General features: G+C 35.0%; 1 protein-coding gene across 1 annotated transcript in view; it reads right to left on the bottom strand.

Moving 5' to 3' along the window:
- Window positions 1-18391, bottom strand: part of LOC150097919 (RING finger and transmembrane domain-containing protein 2-like) — a 159659-nt gene that overhangs the window by 114753 nt on the left and 26515 nt on the right. Inside the window, exons 3-4 of the mRNA XM_090405935.1 lie at window positions 14510-15084; window positions 12455-12531 (exon numbers count right to left, since the gene is read on the bottom strand). Coding sequence (XP_090262061.1) covers window positions 12455-12531; window positions 14510-15074 — 642 coding nt within the window. The 5' untranslated portion in view covers window positions 15075-15084. The remainder of the gene's footprint in view (window positions 1-12454; window positions 12532-14509; window positions 15085-18391) is intronic.

Below are 18391 nucleotides of genomic sequence, written 5' to 3'. Positions count from 1 at the left end.
TTGAGGCTACAAAACGAACCCTGTGGCCATCGTCCTTCCTCCATTGATTCAAATGAATTAAAGGATTTAATTGAATCAGATCCATGACAAACTGTATGAGAGATCGCCCAGACATTAAATGTACACTTCTCAACTGTTTCACAGCACTTGGCAATAATAGGAAAAGTAAGGAAGCTCGACAAGAGTGGGTGCCTCATGAACTCGCTGATGAAAATAAAGCACGGCGTTTGGAAGTGTGCTCTTCTCTCTTAAGAAGTAACGAATTGTGACTGTGGATGAAGTGGATATTCTACGACAATTGTACATGTTCGTCGCAGTGGTTGGGAGTGAAAGACGCTCCAGGAAGGACTCCAAAGGCACCTCTGCATCCAATGAAGATGTTTACTGTATGGTGGTCTTCTGCTGGTGTTATTCACTACTCGTTCCTTCCATGAGGTGAAACTATAAATGAAGCTCGATATTGTAATATGCAGCAAATGCATGACAAATTGTGCCTTAAGCAACGCGCACTTGTGAATAGACATGGAGTCCTATTGCTTCAGGATAACGGCCGACCACATACAGCAGTGTCAACCATACAGCAAATCAACAATTTGGGATACAAAATTGTGCCTCATCCTCCATACTCTCTTGACATTTCTCCAACAGATTACCATTTTCCCGGCACTTGTGCCATTTTTTTGTCAAAGAAATGCTTTTCCAACGACGCATCAATTTATCAGACAGTGGAGGAGACTTCATCACTTCCAGAGACACTGATTTTTACAAATGTGGCATAAATGACCTTGCAACACGTTGGCAACAATGCACTGATGCTGCTGGAGATTACTTTGATTAAAAAGGTATTCTTCTTTTCATTCTCTTCTTTTTCAATCATCCTTAAAATCAGCCATTTCATTTGCAACAACCCAATAGCTAGTGACTTCACATTAATTGTCTTGGTAGTCCAAATGCAGAGCAAACATCCTTTTGGGTGTGTATAATGCTATGCATTATGGGAAGAGCCACTACCCAGACTGACCTTGCGTGTAATATAATTTCTTGGCATCTTTAATTGATAACCAAGTGAAAAAACTTTCGATAAGCTCTAATCCAGAATAATCTAATAATAAGGTGTTACGCCTTTTCACTACTTGTATATGGGAAATATATGACTTCTGCATTACTTCAACCTTTGTATCTCTTCTGGATCTGGCTCTCACTGACAGTCTCATCAGTGGGAGCCAGATAAATATAGCAGTCGAATAAAGGTTGAAACCAGTCTGGGTAGTGGCACTTTCCATAATACGTAGCATTATACACACACATGAAAGAATATGTGCTTTGCATTATGAGATATTAAGGCAATTAATGTGAAGTCACTAGTCTCTACACAGGGTGTCTCAAAAAAATATCTACACACTTTGAATGATCATAAAGTTGGTATTTATTATAATACAGTTAACTTTCACATTGTAAAGTACACTACATAAATGTACTTTTCATCTCTCAACGTCTGTATTCAAACTGATGACCGTCCTGGTCCAGGCACTGCTGATAACATGCAGCAATGGAATTGCAAACACTGAGAATCATTTCGTCTTGTAGCTTCTCTTTCGATTGCAGCTTTCAAGTCGTCGACTGTTGCCAGTTTTGAAGCTTTATCCTTGATAAATCCCCATAAGAAGAAGTCCATTGGCGTGAGGTCGGGGGGGGGGGGGGTATTCTACAGAACCGCATCTTCCACTCCATCTGCTGGGTACAGTCTCATCAAGATAGGCCCTCACATCTGATGGTTTCCAAGTACCACTCACAAAACTGCATTCTCCTAAGCAGATCATCTTCGTTGAGATCATGTACTCTTTTTGGAATGTAACTTTTCCAATGACGGAGCTTCAACTTGCGATGGACACTTGATTTTGATACTCCTATCTCATGAGACGCTTGTCGCATAGATTTTCTTGAACTTTGACAATACGTTTCAATCAACCTTTCTACTGTTGCGGGCCTCGTACTGTTCGTGTCTTCCTGAACGTTGCTTATGGACATTTTGAACAGTTCCATCTTCTTCAAATTTATCTCTTTTCGAGTGATAGTAAGTCTCGTAGGTGGATCTGGCTGAAATTCTCTTCTAAACTGTCTTTGCATTTTCACTACGTTTTCATACTTCCAGTAGCATTTTAGGATAAATTTTCTTTCCTCAAAGCTTAGTCTGGTTTCAGTCATTATTTCAAATCCATTAAACCTGCAAAATAACGAAAATTAAGCGAGTTATCAGCTGTTGAAGTGTGTATACATTTTTTGAGACACCCTGTCAGCACTTTCTTTAAAAACATGTTCACATTTCTGGGAGCAATTGTGAATCAGCATGACTGCATAGGATCCTGTAACTATTATTCATTTTCTACTGCCTAAACCTCAACATCAATGATGGACTGTATATGTCCTATTTGGGAAACTTATCAATAATTGTGTTTCTTATTTATTTATATTTTAAATATAGTTATGCTCACACACCTATTTCAGATCTCAATACATCTACAACCAGTGCCTTAAAAATTGGTCATGTGCTATCCTTCAAATAGGGCAAGGATAATCTGGTCACCGTCAATAACACCAAAATGCAGTCCTTGCCTTTTCTCTTGCAATAATACACAAATCACCAGACAAGATCAGATTTCTCTAGCTGAACTTAAACTTACCTTCAGTCTCTCATGACATAAATACATCACTGTTGTGCTGTATTTATGTCATGCGACATAAATGTAACAGTTTTCAAGTGATCCTTAGAATACTACTCAGGGTTGAAGTGGTGCACCTAAAACTTCATTAAAAATTCTTGCCACTGTCCAGAGGAGAGAAATTTGGCTCATAGATGATCCCTCTCTTAGACCCATTTCAACCTCTATATAACATTCAATATTTCACTTGTGCCTGTTCTACAGGTACTTCAATAGTCATTGCTCTAATGAACTGCACTCCTTTACTGTGCACAAATGCAAACAACACTGAACCTGCTTCTCCTCTTCCTCTTTCATTTCACCTACCTCTGTTCTATGCTACAGCCTCCTACAAGAAGTATTTCCAAACAACTACAACCTGCAACTCTTCAAAAAAGTCAAACTTTTGAATCATCATTTGCAACCCATACATGGCGCTGACATGCACATAGGTCCTTCAACCTCTTATATATGGGATCAATGTAAAAATAATAATAAAATTATATTTACCTGAATCTCTCACTTTCATGACTGCACATGAAAAAGAAACCATTCTCCATGCACCTACATTATTGTTACTTGAATTTAACAATTCTATTTTGTTACAATGATGACAATTTAGGACATAAGCCAAATTATCTGTATAATTAAACAGTTAATTAAATATCTTTCCACAGTGTTTACGTATATTTCATGTTTCTTTATGGATTCAGAGTTATTATCTATACATCAAAAAATTACTAAAGTAAGTTGTTTCAAGAAAAAAGAAAATAAAACTCTTTCTTCATGGTCAAAAAATTTGGTTGGAAATGTGATCAGGTATATAAAAATAGAACAAAGTGCTGATTTTCGTTTTTGGAAATTTTGTCATCTCAAATAATTTCTCGACTCCTAAGCTAAACTACTACTTTGGAAATCTTTCAACTCAATTCCAAGAAAGAGAAATTGCTGTAATTCTAGATTACCTTCAATTACTTCGATTTCTTAGGGTTCAAAATACACTCCCTACCAAAAGTACCAATTCTGCAAATAAAAACAGATATCTAAGATGAAAAGCCAAACGGCTATATTTTCTGGCAAAGTTAATTAAATTAAGGGGATAAAAATCCCTTATTATTTTAGAGCCAGTATGTGAAACTCAGATCGAAAACTACGATCTACGAGTTTCATGCTGAAGAACTATCGGCGAATCCAAGCATAAGTGACGTCACCACTTGGTAGTACAACACCAAGGCAACTCAAAGCAAAGGTGGAGCAAGCTCCCTCACTATCCTTGATATTTTCTCATAATGTGAAAACACAGCTCCTAGGAGATGTAATACTGCTTTACATTATGAGGAGAGGTCACTACCCAGACCAGTTTCAACCTTTTTTGAGGTCTCATCAGTGAGTATAGACCTTGATGATATCAAAGTTTAAGTGAAAAGAACTTACATACCTTCACTGTACGAATGCCAGAGTGGTGTGCCCATATATATTATATATTATAATTAAGATGAAAAGCCAAACGGCTACATTTTCTGGTGAATCCTTTATTATTTTAGAGTGTCACTTATGCTTGGATTCGCCGATAATTCTTCGGCATGAACCTCGTAGATCGTAGTTTTCGATCTCAGAGTTTCGCATACTGGCTCTAAAATAATAAGGGATTTTTATCCCCTTAATTTAATTAACTTTGCCAGCAAATATAGCTGTTTGGCTTTTCATCTTAATTATAATATAATATATAATATATATGGGCACACCACTCTGGCATTCGTACAGTGAAGGTGTGTAAGTTCTTTTCACTTAACCTTTGATATCATCAAGGTCTACCTACTCACTGATGAGACCTCAAAAAAGGTTGAATCCAGTCTGGGTGGTGACCTCTCCTCATAATGTAAAGCAGTATTACATCTCCTAAGAGCTGTGTTTTCACATTATGAGAAAATATCAAGGATAGTGAGGGAGCTTGCTCCACCTTTGCTTCGCCGATAGTTCTTTGGCATGAAACTCGTAGATCGTAGTTTTCGATCTCAGAGTTTCGCATACTGGCTCTAAAATAATAAGGGATTTTTATCCCCTTAATTTAAAAACAGAAATTAATAATGTACTATTTTGCTACTGGAACTAATTATTTCATAATGAAAGGAAGCCAAATTTTTGGCAATGAAGAAAGAGTTTCATTTCCTTTTTCTTGAAACAACTTACTTTATTTCTTTTAAAAAGATGTCAGTGGTGTTCTAATTCTAATATTCCATTTCATTCTGTAAGTGTTCTATTGGGTTCAGTCTTGAACCGTTTTACAGACCAAAACATCATACTGTTGACAGTTTGGGAGATGATGGGAAAGTTTATGTAAGTATCTTTTATTGTGGGTGGGTTTTCTGTAAACTGAGATAGAAAGAGTGCCATTGGGAAGATGCATGATTAGAGTATCTACAAAAGGCAGGCTATTATTATTTTCTTTTTCTATGGTAAACTGGATTCTAGGGTACTCACTGTTGAGGTGGAGGAGGAAGGAGTCTAATATGTGTAAGTCATGTCCCAAATAGAGAATCTATCATCAGTATACTTTAGCAGATAAAAGGTTTGAGAATGGCAGTATTAAGGGCATGTTTTTCAAACTATTCCATAAAGAAATTGGATCGAGGCCTATAGCTCTACCCTCTATCTGTTTATATATGGTATCCTTCAAAGAGAAGTAGTCAGCATGGGTGACAAAATTGATAATATCAGAAATGTTGGGGGGAGGGAAGCAATGTAGGAGATGTACAATTATCCAGAACATCAATGTAGTTTATAGAAGCTTGACACACTATGACCAGGGAACCTAATCCATATCATGAGAAGCAGCACTACACTGTTACATCATCACCTCAAAACTTTATTAGGATGGCCAAATCAGTGGAAAGTGTTCTCTAGACATCTTCCATATCAGACTAAAAAAGAATGTTTCGTTTCTCCAGATGATTAATGTGTTTAGCCATTGCAACTGATGTATATTAATTGGTTTCAAAGGTAGGTTAAAATGCAGAGATTAAGCATGCAATACAGAGGTATTGCATAAGTGGTAATAATCAGATCCATAAGGAGTACAAAGAACAGGCAAAGAGAATGGCTCGGCTGGTAAGGGTAGCAAAGGTGCAATATGAGTAGCAGTTAGCTAATGAAGTAAAAAAACACTTAGGAAGTTCTTTCAACATGAAATCAGCAGAAAAAATAATGATTATGGAAGGATGACATTGATTGAAGAAAATGGTAAAAGGATAACTGTAGCAGAGGATATACTTGAATATTAAATAAGCACTTGTTCATAAAGGTATTTCATCCTTTTGAATGTGATATCATGATATCCAAAGAGAACAAAGTTATTTGATATACAAAAAAGCCTACTCATGAAGCTTACTGCCATCCTGCACAAAACGTATGACTAACTAAAACACTAAGAGATATGGCATATATCTCTAGCCTACAGACAGAAGAGGAATCAAGAACATAAATACCTTATTTCAAAATGGATTTCTGGTACAAGATGATCAACATGATTTTGCAGCCTCCCTCCCCAATGATAAATAAGCAAGAATAGAAAGATTCAGCAACCCTTCCCTATATCCATCATGTAATAGAAAAAAATTCTGAAAGACCTTGACAACATGAAATAAAAATAGCTTTCATCCCACTATGCAAGATTTTAAGATTTTTATGTTCTCCTAAACCACCTCTTCCACTCCTTAAAACACCATTGTTCATGAAGCATACGTTATGCAGGATGCTCTGGGGAAATTTTGCATACCAGATCATGTTAAAGATGTGGAAAAGAAGAGATAATCCAGCTTAGTCTATCATATTATCTATGAAGATCTTCCTGTATTCAATCACTGACTAGAAAACAGAAATTACATAAGCGGACTATAACAGCTTTGTCAAAACATTCAAGGAAGTTTCAGAAATGATATGTAACCTAAACAAGGCATCATCATATATCACATTTGTTGAGAATGACATGCACACAGACCTTGGATATGATGCTTATGTTTTCAAATGTGATAAATCCAGCTAGTACATGCATTCGGGGTGTTTAAGGGTCAAAGCTATATAACTGAGAGGAGACCTCCACATATCCTTTAAAGGAATGCAGAGAACCAGCCAGGGGTTCTGACGTAACGTCCAATCTTCACCTTCTCGTGATGTATCCTGTTGGGTATCCACCTGGATACTGAACGAAAGAGGATGGGCTGGCAATTTGGGATTTAACCGACCAAATTGTATTCTTATTAGCTTAAACCAATATACAAAATAAGGTGACTTATATGACAAGGTGCCAAGAGAGAGAAGCTATTCAATATGTTACAGTTATATGGTGTCAGTGGGAAATTATATAAAGCAATACTTAGTCTTTGAGTTGTAAGTCATCATCATCATCAAATTCCTGCCATGTACCCTCAAGGGGTGTACAGGATATGATAGTACTAGATGAAAAAAATTACATCATTATTAATTTCCTATCTACAATTTTCCTCCAAATACAGTCTGTTACTTGTCAAGACTCCAACATTATCAGATCTTATATTTCTATCATCTAAAGCACTTTGTCAATCCACCTATATCTTGGCCTTCCTCTGAGTCGTTTTGCTGCCAACATGCAGAGAACACTTGTTTTGCTAATCTTTCCTCACCCATTCTCTTTAAGTGACCATAACACCTGAGATTAGCTCTGCTAAAGCATTCCTGGATGCTGACAATGTCAAGTTCTTTCCTAATATCCTCGGTTTTAATATGATATTGCCATTGATGCCATCTGTTCAAGCCTCTAATCTTTCTCAGGACTCTCATATCTGTGGTCTCTAGTCTTTGGTCAAGTGTTTTACTTCTGACCCAGCTCTCAGATCCATAAGTTAAAACCAGTTTGAACACTGTCTTGTATACAGCTAATTTAGTGTTCCGACTAATTTCTCTCTTATTCCATATGAATTTATTCAATTGACTTCCCACCATACTAGCTTTGTTGATTCTGTTGTCTATTTCTATATTTAATTTACCATCTTCTCCATTCACAACACAGTTGACATTTTCAATGATTCTGCCTATTTTCATTGTCTTTTTATTGCTAACCTTCATACCATGTCTATTACAAGAGTTATTCAATTAAGTCAAAGAATCTTGCAGCCTTGTAGCGGATTTATTTAGAAGTATAACATCATCCGCATAAAGCAAAGAGCTGACATTAACATCTCCAAATTTGATATTATGTTTAATACCACTTTCCTTCATAATGTGATCCATATAGATAATGAATAACAGGGGATAATGTACATCCTTGTCTCACACCAGATTTAACATTAAACCATCTTCCTGTACTTCCTTCAATTCTAACTGCTGACTTACAACTCATATAAAGACTAAGTATTGCTTGATATAATGCCCCATTGACACCATATAACTGCAGCGTATTGAAGAGCTTCTCTCTTTGCACCTTGTCATATGCCTTTTCCAGATCGACAAAACTTAAATACAGTCTTTGTTATATTCCCATGCTTTCTCGACTATTTGTGGTAAAGTGAAGATCTGATCCTGACAGCCTCTATTTGGCCTGAATCCAGCTTGTTCTTCACCAAGCTTTTCTTCCACAATTCTTCTCAACCATTTCTCAAGTATACTTGCATAGATCTTGCCAGGAACACTCAGTAGGGAAATACCTCTGTAATTCTCACATGCAGTTTTATTTCCCTTTTTATATATGGGTACTATGAGAGCTTTACTCCAATCATTGGGAATTCGTCCCTCTGTCCAGGCTTTCTGAACTATGTAGTGCAGCCGCTGTAAGACTCTTATACCACCATACTTCAGCATTTCTGGTCGAATATCATCTACTCCTGCTGCCTTTCCACATTTCAAGCCTTTGATGGCTTTTTCTACTTCTAGTATGGATATGTATTCCTGACTGCATGCCTGGTCAGTGTTTTTTACCACTGTGCTGTCATCACTGCTTGTTTCATTTAACAGTTTTTCAAAGTAATTACTCCATACTTCAAGGATATCTTTTTCTCCCGTTTTCATGTCCCCTTTATCATCTGTAATTCCTTTTACAGCACTCTTTCCTCCATTCTTAAGCTTCTTCAACAACCTCCAGAATATTTTGCCACCTTCTTGATATTTATTTTCTATATTCTTGCCAAAGTCCTCCCATGACTTTTGTTTAGCTAGTTTTACACAGTGTTTAGCATTCTTGCATTTGTCTCTATATTCTCTAAGAGCACAAGCTGACTTATTTGACAGGAACTTTTGGTATGCTTTCTTCTTTTCCTTCACTGCATATTTAACTTCCTGTGTCCACCAGGGAGTTCTGATTTTTTCATCCTTACAGATAACCTCACCACATGCCTCTCTGGCAGAATCAACCAATGTTTTCTTCAGAGTTTGCCACTGAATCTCCAAGGTTTGATTCCTGTTCTCAAACTCTTTCACTTTTTCTTCAATAATCTTTGTGTATTTTAGCCTACTGTTCACATCTGAGAGCTTCTCAACTTTTATTCACTTTAAAACTTTCTTACATGTTATTCTTTTCAATATGAAATTCAATTTTATCCTGCTCAAGACTAAATAGTGATCACTTCCAATTTCAAATCGTCTGTACACTCTGGTGTCCTGCACCAGGGAGATAACATCACTATCAACAATAACATAGTCAATGAGACTTTTCTTATTCCTAGCCTCTTCTCTCCATGTGAATTTGTGCACATTTTTATGTTGGAACATGGTTTTAGTAATAACCAGTCCATGTCCTGAGAAGAAATCCAACAGATATTTGCCATTATTATTAGCTTTGCTCTTTTCTCCAAATTTTCCAAAAACATTTTTGTATGTCTCACAATCATTTCCTACTCTGCTATTTAGATCCCCAACAAGGACCAACTTTTCTTTTTCATTGTGTCAGTTGCTATTTTCTAAAGCCTCAGAAAATTCCTCCAATTCTACCTTAGTAGAACCTTCTGTGGGACCATAGGCACAAATAAGTCTCCTTGTTCAGTTCCCCATTCTCATCTTTGCCCACATTACTCTACTTGAGACTGACTGCCATTCAAGAAGATTAGCCTCGTATTTTGTGTTGAATACTATGGGCTACTCCTTCTTTTCCTTGATTGTCATTGCCTGAATATAACATTTTGTATTTATTGCTCAGAAAGATCTCACCAGTTTTGGTCTTTTTTGTTTCAGTCACCCCTATTATGTCGATCTGGTACTTATCTAATTCCTCAGCTAGCTCCCTTTCTTTGCCATTCAGGCTTCTTACGTTGATAGTACCGATCTTTAACTCTGGTGATGTTGAGTTGGGGTTTATTTTCAGATTTGTTCCAGTAGCTGACGTTTCACTGTTCGCCCTGGTTCTCTGGCGAAAACAACGGGGGCCTTGTTTAACCGGGCGACGCCCCAGCCGGCATGAAATTTTGTCATGTTGTACCATCATTCTATATTTTGGTTTAACCAATTAGAATACAATTTGGTCGGCTAAATCCCAAATTGCCAGCCCATCCTCGTCCGTTCAGTATCCAAGTAGATACCCAACAGGGTGCACCACGAGAAGGTGAGGATTGGACATTAGGTCAGAAGCCCTGGTCGGTTCTCCGCATTCCTTTAAAGGCTATGTGGAGGTCTCCTCTCAGTTATACAGCTTTGACCCTTAAGCACCCCAAGTTGTAAGTCAGTAGTTAGAATTGAAGGAAGTACAGGAAGATGGTTTAATGTTAAATCTGGTGTGAGACAAGGATGTACATTATCCCCTCTGTTATTCATTATCTATATGGATCACATTATGAAGGAAAGTGGAATTAAACATGATATCAGAATTAGAGATGTTAATGTCAGCTCTTTGCTTTACGCAGACAACGTTATACTTCTAAATAAATCTGCTACAAGTTTGCAAGAGTCCCTGACTAAATTGAATAACTGGTGTAATAGATATGGTATGAAGGTCAGTAATAAAAAGACAAAGACAATGAAAATAGGTAGAATAGTTGAAAATGTCAACTGTGTTGTGAATGGAGAACCTGTGGAACAAGTAAAACATTTCAGCTACTTAGGCACGATTTTTAGTGAAGATGGTAAATTAAATATAGAAATAGACAACAGAATCAGCAAAGCTGGTATGGTGGGAAGTCAATTGAATAAATTCATATGGAATAAGAGAGAAATTAGTCAGAACACTAAATTAGCTGTATACAAGACGGTGTTCAAACCAGTTTTAACTTATGGATCTGAGAGCTGGGTCAGAAGTAAACACTTGACCAAAGACTAGAGACCGCAGATATGAGAGTCCTGAGAAAGATTAGGGGCGTGAACAGATGGCATCAATGGCAATATCATATTAAAACCGAGGATATTAGGAAAGTACTTGACATTGTCAGCATCCAGGAATGCGTTAGCAGAGCTAATCTCATGTGGTATGTTCACTTAAACAGAATGGGAGAGGAAAGACCAGCAAAACAAGTGTTCTCTGCCAGGTTGGCAGGAAAATGACCTAGAGGAAGACCAAGGTATAGGTGAATTGATATGGTACAAAGTGCCTTAGACGATAGAAATATAAGATCTGATAATGTTGGAGTCTTGACAAGTAACAGACTGATTTTGGAGGAAAATTGTAGATAGGAAGTTAGCAATGATGTAAATTTTTCATGTAGTACTATCATATCCTGTACATCCCTTGAGGCTACATGTCAGGAATTTGATGATGAGTACATACATTCATATGCCATCATGCATCTATTGTTAAACCAGTTTTCAACATTTGATTCCATTCCAGTTTTGATGCAATTAAGGTCTTTCGTTATTAATGATGTCTAACAAACTTTCCCAAATAAGTCTACAAAAAAGGTGTGTAAAAATGGTATATAGAGAAGTGTGAAAATAGTAAAATTTTATCTTAGAATTATGTGGTCTTTATATCGGAACTCCCAAGAAGTAATTGATCATTAACAACTTTTCCTGTTATTTTTGCAAGCATGAGGTAAGAGCCATAGAACTATAGTGTGATGGTTCACTTATCTTATTTATTTAGGAACAGGCAGGATAAGAACTTTGTTCTGGAGTAGATACTAGATGAACATTATAGTTTGTAAGAGCAACACAAGATGGGTGTTAATTTCAGAGCACAAATCTTTAGTAAACGATACAAGAAATTAAATCCTTTAACCAAGGGTAAGCAAACAAAGGTAGTGTTTGAAATGTCTTTATTACCTAGTATACTTGTATAGAGAAGCAGTTGATTTCACATGAGAAGCCTTAGTATCTTATAATGCAAAAATCTGGTCACCTTTGACTGTACCCATAGGATACAAACAAAATGACTAAATGCTTGCTTGATATTTTATATTTTTAATCCAATTACCTTTGTTCACAATATCACCATTATCTTTGATAGTGCTAAGTATTTTTACACTTGGCAATACTGGAAAAAATATCATTTTTTTTTTTTTACTTCTGTATTGTGAGTAATCACTGAAATTCTTCAACCCAAATAAATCACATTGATAAACTGTGTAAAAGTGGTACAGATGACATCATTTCCTTTTCAAAGGAACTATAAAATGAATTATATATATACATAGATACACTCATATATATATAAACAGGTAGATAAAGGTAAACATTCATATAATTTGTAAATGCATTCATGACTTGAATGAGAAATGTATTTTCCAAATATGAAAAATGTGAGCATCCTTATATCACTGAAATATTCCACTTAAAATCTTAATCGTTTATTAGCTATTATGTACCTGCTTTCCAACCTCTCTTTTAACAACTGCATTAGCATGACAAAATGTTACAAAAAGTCCTATGATCACAAGGATTCCTATAAAGACAATAATTAATATTAGTACTTTAATATTTCTTTCATAAATTTGAAATAACATCTACTTAACTGTTATACATGCTAAAACAAACTAATACTAGGAATGAGTGGTATATATTTTATGTTATTATGCCAGTCACATTAACAAGTGGATGCATTTTTGCAGATCTACAATAAAAGTTCCATTTCATTTTTTGATTCAGATCTGATGTTAATACAAATGAGCATCAGAACTGAAAAAAACAACTTTGGTTTTTTTGTAAAACAGAAAAACTTGAAATAATCCTGAAGATCTGGATTTTGTTAGGGTATATTTCAATGGCCTCAAAAAACAAACTTTATTTTCAGCCACCCCAATTCCTCAGTAGTGCTGCAATGATTTGCAAATTTTTTTCTTTTAAATTTTCCCTTTCTAAATTCAACACTAAAAACTGACATGATATTTCTGCTTCTAATCAGGTTCTCTATTTCCATAACTGTTGTTCCAGCTTCTGTAATCATTACTCCTAAATAATTATGTCTTTACATTTTGAATGAATTCCATTGATACTCTTAAATTTGTGTTTGTTTTCTTTTTTATAAAGAATAAATTCTTCATCTGTGCTTACTAACCTTTATTTATTAGAAATGTCAGTATCACTTGCAAAGATATATATCTTTGCAAGTACCAAATCATTTCATCTATTAAATCATTTCATCTAGCTATACATTTCAAATCAAAACTACAATTAAAAAACAGTTAATATGGTGATATTTTACATAACTTTTTTAGTATCAATATAATTATAAAAATACATCAGATTTCTGTAAGAATTCATGTGAATAAGCTTTATCATGCAAGACATGAATTCTAAGCATAAATTTTTACAAATGTCAAAGATTTACACAACCTTCATGCCTATTTGCTACTTATTTTTTGTTTTAGGTGAGAGTAAAGTAAACACAGTAATGAAATTCATTACTGTATTTACTGAAGTGGCTCAAAAAAATTTCATGTCTGATCTCTAGAGTAGGATTTTCAGATTATATAGGCCAGAGCTCATCCACAGTACTAATACTGATGTACTATAAGTAACTGCATTTCGCAGGTGGGACACACACACACAAACAGCATGCCCAAAAATCTTGTAAAAAAGGAAGAATAAACATCCTTTAACAAAAGAATATTGCACAAAAGCAAGAATAGAATAAATATCCATATTTTTAGCTAAGATAAGCAAAAAAAAGTTGTACTGTGAAGCATTCCATCTTTTTAAAGTTATAACTTGACAAAAATAAGCTGTAATTGTAAATACATTCTATTACACAAATTAACATAACATTTTATAAAGGAAGAATAAAGATGGATATTGTAAATTTTAACTAGGGAAACCAAAGCGTAATAAAAATCTTTTAGTAATGAAAAAACAATGGCATGCCTTGTGGAAGGGAGTTTTAAGTGTGGAAACACATGGTTGATACCTGCCTAATAAATCATATTTCCATTGTTTTTCAGGTAGCAATGCTGCTTGCCATTTTTATAATGTAACTGAAGACATTTTAACAATGCTCTGTTATGATTATGCAAAGATGCAGAGACAAGCAGATCTACAAATCTGCTGTAGTTTGCGTATCATGCTAACTTTAACGTGCTCTCACAACCTCGTAAAAACATTGAATGAATTTGTTAAAATTTTTACTTATTACATAAAATAAAATGAAGGGATGCCTCATAGAAAGTAGAACTAAACTTCAAAAATAAGGAGCACCCTAATGCTTACTCATTTCAAGTTACAGTTCAGAATATGTCTAATATTTCCTTAGATATAAACCCACTTGAAACATATGGCAAAAAAAAATAAAGCAGAAAAGTGTTCTGCTAGTTGTTGGAATATACTTACTCATTCAAGAACTGGACAAACGAGTATCTGATTATTTAAATGGTAATTACTGTAATCCTTAAATTTCTTAATCTCAAAAACAAATGTAACCTACTTACCAATTCTATGATCGAAAACTAGTTTCAAAAGCAAAATTAAAAGAAAAGCAATGTATCTCTCTGCTAGCGATAAAAGAGTCCTCAGTTCAGGATTATTCCGTAAAGCATCGGTGGCATCTCCGGCAGTATTATTGAAGCCAGGCTCTGGGCTATTATTATTCTGGATATTTGTTGAAATGATAGAATGAGATGGTAGTGAGGGCAGATTGTTTCCAGAAGAAGAAAATCCAGATGTATTTCGATATCTTTCTCCATCCATATTAATAATAAAATTTTCATTATCAGAAGAAACATCTGGTCCTGAACGAGATGAGATAACATGATTCTGTTCTGATGTTCTTGATATGACATCAGGATGTTGACTTAACCAAGATGACCAGTTTTGAGCAGACAGTGGTCCCACTGAGGTGTGTTCCATTAAGGGACTTAAACCTCTCATAACCTGACGAATATCCTCTCTAAGGCTTCGAGATGATGTTGCTGCTGCCAAGCTGATAGGATGTAATCCATGCTGAAATGTCCACTGAAAGTTTGAACGAGGCTGACCACTTTCACCTTCTGCCATTAGTAGTTCACTGTAATAAAACATCCTTGTTAATTTCATATGTTCATAATGTGGTAAAATTAATGAGGGCTAAAACAAGACCACATGAGAATAAAAATATAATATGTGAGCAAGATACAAGTCATAAGAATAACATTTTGCTATCAGATTTTTAATTTTATTGCATGCAAAAATACATGAATTATTATTTTAATAAATTTCTATATTTTCATTGCAGTTTTATCATCTACTTCAATACAAAGTTTATTTTAACTACCTCTGTTTAGATATGTACATTAATAAGGTTTTAAACTAAAAAATGCATCAATCTTTCAATATCTAGAATCAGATCTGTGTTCCCCCCCCCCCCACACACACACTTTATTTTGATTGAGAAGGGTTCTTTAAGAAAAGAATTCTTTTGCATAATTTCCCAATAACATTTCCAAGGATTTAAAAGGCATAAGTTGAGCCCTTCATTCCATCCACTACTGGAAGGAGGCTCTCTTACTTGTGAATTTGGCGATAAAAACTTAATAGGGTTCTTTGTAACACTATGACAAAACAGAAGTCGATGTGCAATTATTAAAAAAAAAACACTTCAATTAGGAAGAAAAAAATAATGAAAATTGTAAAATACACAGCCAATATTCAAGTACTTGCATATTTTAATATATTTACTATAAGAAATTTTTTTTTAAAAGTTAAAAATAGAAATGTAAAAGTAAAAATTTTTAATTCACTAAATATGAAAACTTGGTTTCTCCTTTTAAGCCTTTACATGTAGCTCTGAAGAAACCAATATCAGCTTTCCATGACATTAGTGTAAATTGCAAATCCTATCAGTGACTACACCAATTCTGTTCTCAACATAATCAAATTTCTGATATTTATTTTAAAAGGAGTGTACAGAATGATTATACTGCATGATTAAGTTTACCATATTAATAGTTTCCAATCAATAATTTTTTTCTTACGAATTAATCCCAATGTCCCCAATGGTGACTAATCTTCCATTTGTTTTCTTCCAAGCTTCCTCTGATCTTATGCCAGAAAGACATCAGAAAAATCCTCAGTCTTGATAGCAATAAGGTCTCCTGGCCTAGTTGGTATCGCTCCAATTGCACCCCAACATTAAAACCTATCCTGTATTGCTTATTTTTTAGACTATAAAAAATATGGAATAATAAAAGATTAAGCAAAGAACTCAAATTAAAGATATATAAAACAATGATAATTCCCACAATACTCTATGGCTCAGAATGCTGGATCTTAAGAAAAAAGAAATGGATAAACTCAATGCATTTAAAATGAAATGCCTAAGAAAAATCAATAGAACAAACTGGACAGAAAGAAAAACAAATGAAAAAGTCAGAGAAGGACTTAACTTTAAAGAAACAATAATTACAACACTAAAAAAGAGCCAACTAAGCTGGTTTGGACATGTTTCAAGAATGAACCCAGAAAGACTACCAAACATATTATTAAATGGTAGAATTGAAGGATAGCCCAGCAGAGTAAGACCAAGAAAGAAATGGATTGACAACATTAAAGAAAGCATCCACTTAAACTCCATAACAGAACTTCATAAAAAGACAGTAGACAGAAAGAAATGGTAAAAATTTGCCTTTGAGGAACTCGACCCACCATGAGCAGAAGAGAAGAAGAAAGAGTATTGCTTATACAAGCTGTCAATATTCATCTGATATATACCCAACTTCATGGAAGCAAAACTTTATCCAGACCTAGATCTAAAAAGGAAGGTAAAAGTCAGCCATCAAAACCACTACTCCAATGCTCTCACCTCAGTACTCCCAAAAGCGATGAAGGTCATCAACAACCACCTTCTTCACTACTAGGGCCCATTAATTAATAGTGATCACCAATATAGTTCTGCCATTCTTATTCTACAGCAGCCCTCCTGACTAAACCTTACTCACCTCTGGACATGGAAACATTTGGAGAAAACCAAGGCATATGATCTATGATCATGTCTGGCATCAATGCCTCAACAAGCTATTATGTTATGGTCTCCCTCTGCCCTTGATGACTAGATTCCCATCATCCTCTCTAGTCAGCCACTGCAAGTCATGATAAATGGCTATCTCTCATCAGATTCATTATCAATGCTGGGGTATACCCTAGGGTTCAGTACTCTTAAATCCATGCTCCTTCTTTACATACATGATCTTCTCTCTCTAACTTCAAATCCTATTCACAATTTTGCTGATGACAGCATTCTCCATTCTTCTTCATTCACGAAACCCTGTAGTACTCAAATGATTAAGGCTTCAAGATCTTCCATAACCAATATCTTAAACACTGATCTCCTAGCCATTCTTAAGTGTGTGTGGGGGGGGGGGGGTAGGATAACTTACTAAATTTCAATGCTATTAAAACAGAGTCCTGTCTTATTACTTACAAAAAAGATAATGCTTCTTTCCTTCTTATTTTGATAACATTCAGATTTCCTTTCCAGATCAGTTCTTCCCTTTTCTTGGGCTGATTTTCACATCCAGCTTATCCTGACATGAACATGTTACATCCATAACCTCCTCTGACTCTATGAAACTTGGTATTTTCTTTCATTCAAAACACTACTTCTCTCCTGATCAACTATCACTTTATAAATCCAAAATTCAACCAACCTTAGAATACTACTACCTTCATATCTGGGGTGGTGCACCCAAAACCACTAAGAATTTGTGAGTATATACAGAAGAGAGCAATCTGCCTAATATGATTCCCCTCTCTCTTTCATGCACACAATTTCTTACATGATTTAAAAAAAAAAAAAACATAATGCAGAAACATCATGCTTTTTTTTTTTACTAGAGCTGCCACTGGTCAATATCTGTATACAGTTCAAAATCAAACATAAAACAAACATATGATCTTCCTTTGTTCTTTGGAACAGTCTTCACCATATGTTTTTTTTCCAATGAGTATAACCCTTAGTTCTTAGAAATATGTTAATAAATTACATCTTTCTTCCTAATCTTGCCCATACATAACTCCATTGTGTTATGGGTCTTGTGACCTCTGATGCATGAAGTCAATAAAAAAAAACTGTCTGATCTCTATAGAACAGCCTTTCCCATTAAGTATCTCCTAAAGAATAACCTACAGCTCTTCAAAAAGAAGATTCAAACAGATCCTTTTTCTCATTACATCTGCTCACACATGGCATCAAGTTGCTATATGTTTTGAAATATATCAGGTATGAGAATGATATACATATATATATATATATATATACATGGGGGGAGGGGCTAAAATAATAAAATTTTCTGAAATAGTAATTTTCTTAATAAGTTGGTAACACAAATAACTGTTAT

Source organism: Typopeltis vanoorti, chromosome 16, assembly GCF_054136105.1.
Source record: "Typopeltis vanoorti isolate ZY-2024b chromosome 16, IOZ_Tvanoo_1.0, whole genome shotgun sequence".
Classification (NCBI taxonomy): domain Eukaryota; kingdom Metazoa; phylum Arthropoda; class Arachnida; order Uropygi; family Thelyphonidae; genus Typopeltis; species Typopeltis vanoorti.
This window is presented reverse-complemented; position numbering and strand designations above follow the sequence as displayed.